The sequence below is a fragment of the Oncorhynchus nerka genome, linkage group LG24 (genome assembly GCF_034236695.1).
Source record: "Oncorhynchus nerka isolate Pitt River linkage group LG24, Oner_Uvic_2.0, whole genome shotgun sequence".
NCBI classification, from domain to species: Eukaryota; Metazoa; Chordata; class Actinopteri; order Salmoniformes; family Salmonidae; genus Oncorhynchus; species Oncorhynchus nerka.
Genome location: NC_088419.1, coordinates 5189308 through 5195307, shown reverse-complemented (window position 1 = coordinate 5195307; position 6000 = coordinate 5189308). Strand labels below are relative to the sequence as shown.

General features: G+C 42.7%; 1 protein-coding gene across 2 annotated transcripts in view; it reads left to right on the top strand.

The window, feature by feature from the left end:
* LOC115123705 (sorting nexin-17-like) overlaps window positions 1–6000 on the top strand; it is a 90370-nt gene continuing 84370 nt past the window's right edge. For both annotated transcript variants that reach the window (XM_065008565.1, XM_065008564.1), the window contains exon 1: window positions 1–576. In XM_065008565.1, the coding sequence (XP_064864637.1) occupies window positions 517–576 (60 nt within the window). In that variant the 5' untranslated portion in view covers window positions 1–516. The remainder of the gene's footprint in view (window positions 577–6000) is intronic.

The window sequence follows — 6000 nt, the reverse complement described above, 5'->3', positions numbered from 1 at the left end:
CGTTTATACAATTCAGGGAAGTGACGAGGGTTGTCAGGAGCTAACTGCGCCTTTTCATCCAAAAAGTTCTAATGAGAAAGAACATGAATGGAATCGTCGGTACGAATTGAGAACGGATTGTTATAACAGGGCCAACGGTAACGGTGAATGTTTTTGGACCTCCACACACAATCGACGAATAAATATAATTTTTACAGCCAACAATGAATGTGCAATTACCTACATCTGCAACATGGCTGCTAGGAGAACGCTAGTGGGAAAAGTTTAGAGTACTGACGTGGGAGAAGTTGTCTAGTAATCTAGTTCAGTGCAGCAGAAATTGTTGGATAAGCAACGTTTTTTCCCCCATTTTTTTTTCTTCTATCGCCTCGGATTGAACAAACGAACGGAACACTGGATTACGGAGTCAATGCAGAGGAGTGCAAGACCACTTTCGCAATAGACTTTACCTTCTAGATTTGTGGTGCCCCTTTCATCCCAAAATAGTGGTCCTCTCGTCCAGTGGTCCATCTAAAAATGCATTTCTCCATTCCCGAAACGGAGGTTCGTTCGGGAGAAAATGGAGCAATTTATGTGGTGAGTTCCAGAAATGATTTGTTTGTTTGTTGCGACATAGTTATTTTACTGCAGATTCCTAGCATGTGAAATCCATTCCAGTGATTTACCTTTATTTATTTTAAATCACCCCAACCAGACTCTTGTAATATGACTTTAGAGGTTGGCCCAGGTCCGGTTACTAGTAAACAATTTGACAGGACTTTCACTCTCTGTCATAATACCTCACAAGGCAATGCCATTTTGTAATACAATGTAAGTTAACCCCTTAGTCCTTGTGGAATCATACACGATTGACACTTACAATCAATACATTGTGGATCAGTAGACATCGATCCACATCAATATAAAGTTACCCTGTAATAAAATTAGGACTGCAATATAATATCCCAATGCCGATATAAAACCACAGCAATTCCATCATAGGTGATGATTGGACAGTAGGTGCCAATGCGTCATTGGTTTTATCTGACACTTCTCATTACAGTCACACGGTAAGTATACGGTCTCTGAATGCCGGGTAAAAGGAAAAACCCCATTTAGCACCGGTTATAGATCTTATCTTTCAAGGCAAAGTTTTATTACTTCTATGTTCAGGATACACTTGCAGGTTCCTTCTCCACAATGCAAAGATAATAAGAGATAATACAAGATAAGAATACAAACATAAAGTAAATGTCTCAGTAGAATAGAACAAACATTTAATATATTTATAATATATATATATATATTAATTTAATACAGGAAGGCACAATTTATTGTCCAAAATGTACATGTTTTGGTTGAAGATGGGCGGCAAGTGTTTAAATTGTGCAGTATTTAGCAATCATAATAAGAGGTGTGTGTGTGTGTGTGTGTGTGTTAAGGTGCAGAGAGTCAGAGCAGATGGTCAGTCCAGTTCAAATGTTCATCCGTCTAATGGCTTGTAGATAGATGGACCTCTTGGTCTGGTACCGTCTGCCTGACGGTCAGGGACTGAACAGCTCGTGGCTGGGGTGTGTGGGGTTCTTGATGATGCTGCGGGCCTTCTTCTTCGGGCACCGTTTCAACTAGATGTCCTGGATTGACAGGAGGGTGGTCCCAGTGAGGTACCGGGCTGTCTTCACCACCCGCTGGAGCGTCTTGTGGTTGTGGACGGAGAGAAATTCTCGTACCAGGCCGTGTTGAAACCGGTCAAGATGCTCTCGATGGTGCAGCGGTAGTATTTGGAGAGGACCCGGGTTGACATGACGAATTTCTTCTGCCGCCTTAGGAAGTAGAGACTCTGTTGCTCCCTCTTGACAAGAGTGGTGGTGATGTCGGTCCATTTCAAGTCCTCAGTGATGTGGACTCAGAGGAACTTAAAACTGCTGACTCTCTCTACTGCAGTCCTGTTGATTTGGATCGGGGCGTGTTCTCTCCTCTGCTTCCTGAAGTCAACAATCAACTCCTTACTTTTGCTGACGTTGAGGGAGAGGTTGTTGTCCTGGCAACATGTTGAAGGTGTGTTATGACCAGCAAGTGCTATGTCAGTGCAATGAACTACACTAAGGACTTGAGGTTGTGAAATGTTTTGTTCTTTCAAGTCCTATTTAAACCTAAATATTTTAGGTACACCCAGCCACACCCGGTACATCAAGCCACACCCGGTACACCCCACACAGTCTATGCTCACTCTTCTAGAATGATGTAAAAATGCCCAGTGCTGCTGGACAAAGTATAGCTTAGCTTGGTTATGAAGCCCTGATATGGCCCTGTGAGCTCCTTGCTTGACCTCTTAGTACAATGCCCCTTTGTTTTAAAGCAGATTAAGTGAGCTGTTAAATCCCCTCTCTCGGATCTGAGGTTTGTCACCAAGATATGACAATCAGTCCTGTTTTTCAACTTTGAAAGCATAACCAGCTGGGAAGTGGTTTGCCACCCAAGCTCACAGACAGGGCCGCCGAGTGCTGAAGCACGTAGAGTATAAAAGTCCTCTGTCCTTGGTTACAACACTCACTACCGAGTTCCCAACTGCCTCTGGAAGCAACGTCAGCACATTAACTTTTCGTCTGGAGCTTCATGAAATGGGTTTCCATGGCCAAGCAGCCGCACACAAGCCTAAGATCCACAATGCCAAGCGTCGGTTGGAGTTGGACTCTGGAGCAGTGGAAACGCGTTCTCTGGATGAATCACGCTTCACCATCTGGCAGACCTCTGGGTTTGGCGGACCTCCAAGTGAACGCTACCTGCCCGACTGCATGGTGCCAACTGTAAAGTTTGGTGGAGGAGGAATAATGGTCTGGGACTGTTTTTCATGGTTCCGACTAGACCAGTGAAGGGGAAATTTTAACGCTACAGCATGCAATGACATTCTAGACGATTCTGTGCTTCCAACTTTGTGGCAACAGTTTGGGGAAGGCCCTTTCCTGTTTCAGCATTACTTATACCTCTGTGCACAAAGCAAGGTCAGTACAGAAATTTGTTTGTCGAAATCGGTGTGGAAGAACTTGACTGTCCTGCACAGAGCCCTGACCTGAAGCCCATCGAACACCTTTGGGATGAATTGGAACGCCAACTGCGACCCAGGCCTAATCGCCCAACACCAGTGTCCGACCTCACTAATGCTCTTGTGGCTGAATGGAAGCAAGTCCCCACAGCAATGTTCCAACATCTAGTGGAAAGTCTACCCAGAAGAGTGGAGGCTGTGATAGCAGCAAAGGGAGGGGGCCAACTCCATATGAATGCCCACGATTTTGGAATGAGCTGTTTGATGAGCAAAACACATACTTTTGGTCATGTAGTGAACATTTATATTCCGGACATCGCTCGTACTGATATTTCTTAATTTATTTTTATTTTGGGGGGGGGGATTTGTCTGTGTATTGCTAGATATTAATACTGGAGCTAGAAAAACAAGTATTTCGCTGCACCTGCAATAACATCTACACAATACTGTGTGTACACGTCAAATGCAATTTGATTTGATTTTGAGTGACCGTCTCTACACAGTCCGTATCAAACACAGGCTCAGATGTAGCCTGCAGCAAAATCTGCCAGTGTCTTGCTGTCCGTCTCATTGGCCGAGGAGGATTCATAGTAGAGGTCACTCAATGACTGCTGCAGTGCATTCAGTGCATTACTTAACAGCCTTACTCTAAAATAGATTAAATATAACATTTTCCTCATCGTTCTATACAGGATACCCCATGATGACAAAGCGAAAACAGGTTTTGAGAGTTATGCAAATCTTTTTTCTTTTTTTTAAGTTTTAAAATAAATAAAAATCTACATATTTACACAAGTATTCAGACCCCTTTGCTATGAGACTCGACATTGAGCTCTGGTGCTTCCTGTTTCCATTGATCATCCTTGAGATGTTTCTACAAATGTATTGGAGCCCACCTGTGGTAAGTTCAATTCCTTGGACATGATTTGGAAAGGCACACATGTCTATATAAGGTCCCACAGTTGACAGAGCATGTCAGAGCAAAAACTAAGCCATGAGATTGACGGAATTGTCCGTAGAGCTCCAAGACGGCATTATGTCGGCACAGATCTGGGGAAGGGTACCAAAGAAATGTCTGCAGCATTGAAGATCACCAAGAACACAGTGGCCTCCTTCATTCTTAAATGGAAGCAGTTTGGAACCACAATACTCTTCCTAGAGCTGGCCGCCTGGCCAAACTCGGCAATCGTGGGAGAAGGGCCTAAGTCAGGAAGGTGACCAAGAACCCGGTGGTCACTCTGACAGAGCTCCAGAGTTCCTCTGTGAAGATGGGAGAACCTTCCAGAAGGACAACCATCTCTGCAGCACTCCACCAATTAGGACTTGATGGTAGAGTTGCCAGACCGAAGCCACTCCTCTGTAAAATGTTTGTGGCATGTTTTTAAGCGGCAGGGACTGGGAGAAGAGTTAGGATCGAGGCAAAGATGAACGGAGCAAAGCACAGAGAGATCCTTTATGAAAACCTGCTCCAGAGCACTCAGGACCTCAGACTGGGGCGACGGTTCACCTTCCAACTGGACAACGACTCTAAACACACATCCAAGACAACTCAGGAGTGGCTTCGGGACAAGTCTTGAATGTCCTTGAGTGGCCCAGCCAGAGCCCCGACTTAAACGTGATCGAACATCTCTGGAGAGAACTAAAAATAGCTCTGCAGCGACACTCCCCATCCAACCTAACAAAGCTTGAGAGGATCTGCAGAGAAGAAGGGGAGAAACTCCCCCAAATACAGGTGTGCCAAGCTTGTAGCGTCATACCCAAGAAGACTGGAGGCTGCAATCACTGCCAAAGGTGCTTCAACAAAGTACTGAGTTAAGGGTCTGAATACTTATGTAAATGTGATATTTCATTATTTTTATATATATGTTTGCAAAAATGTCTAAAAAACAGTTTTTTGCTTTGTCATTGTGGAGTATTGTGTGTAGATTGGCGGTGGGGACGACGACGAATGAATCCATTTCTGAATAAGAAATGAAACAAAAAAGGTCAAGGAGTCTGAATACTTTCCCAATGCACTGTAGACGGGTTTCAACCATTAATCATGAGTGAGTAGTGTAGCGGAGAGAGGGGCACAGGACAGGAAATGGACCAACAGAGTTCTTACCAGGAAGGAAGTGTTATTTTTAAAAAATATATAAAAATATTATAATATATATATATTTAAAATATAAATATAAATATATATATATATATATATTTCTAGAATAGGTACTTTCCTATCTGTGTATTTGAGTGGAGTGGGGGAAGAGATCAGTTGTGGAGAATGCAGGCAGGATTTTTTTTTTGGGGGGGGTGGGGGTGTTAAAATACAGCACTAATCTGTCTGTTTTACTGGTTCCTTTATAAAGAGCTTTGTGTCACTGTGAGTGTGACTATAGCCGGTTCAGCAGGACAGAGGCAGGATAAGGACGATAATTAAAAAATGAGTGAGGACCTGACATTTTTAAAATAACCGTCCCGATTGTTTCAATAGGCATTTTTTGTGTATTTGTATTTGTTTAGTGACGTTATTTATCCCGTATATAAACATGACCTAACAGCGGGAGTATCTACTAATGATTAAAAGCTGTTGTTTTGGTAACTTAGTCTGCCTATTAACCAGCTCTTACAACAGGAACTAAAGTTTAAAAAATATATATATTTTGTGAGTGGACTTTCTTTCCACGCACATTCTCATTGCTTATCAAATATGATATTCAACATAATCAACCACCTGATATATACAGTTGAAGTCGGAAGTTTACATACACTTAGGTTGGAGTCATTAAAACTCGTTTTTTCAACCACTCAATTTCTTGTTAAACAAACTATAGCTTTGGCAAGTCAGTTAGGACATCTACTTTGTGCATGACACAAGTAATTTTTCCAGCAATTGTTTACAGACAGATTATTTCACTTATAATTCACTGTATCACAATTCCAGTGGGTCAGAAGTTTACATACACTAAGGTGACTGTGCCTTTAAACAGCTTGGAAAA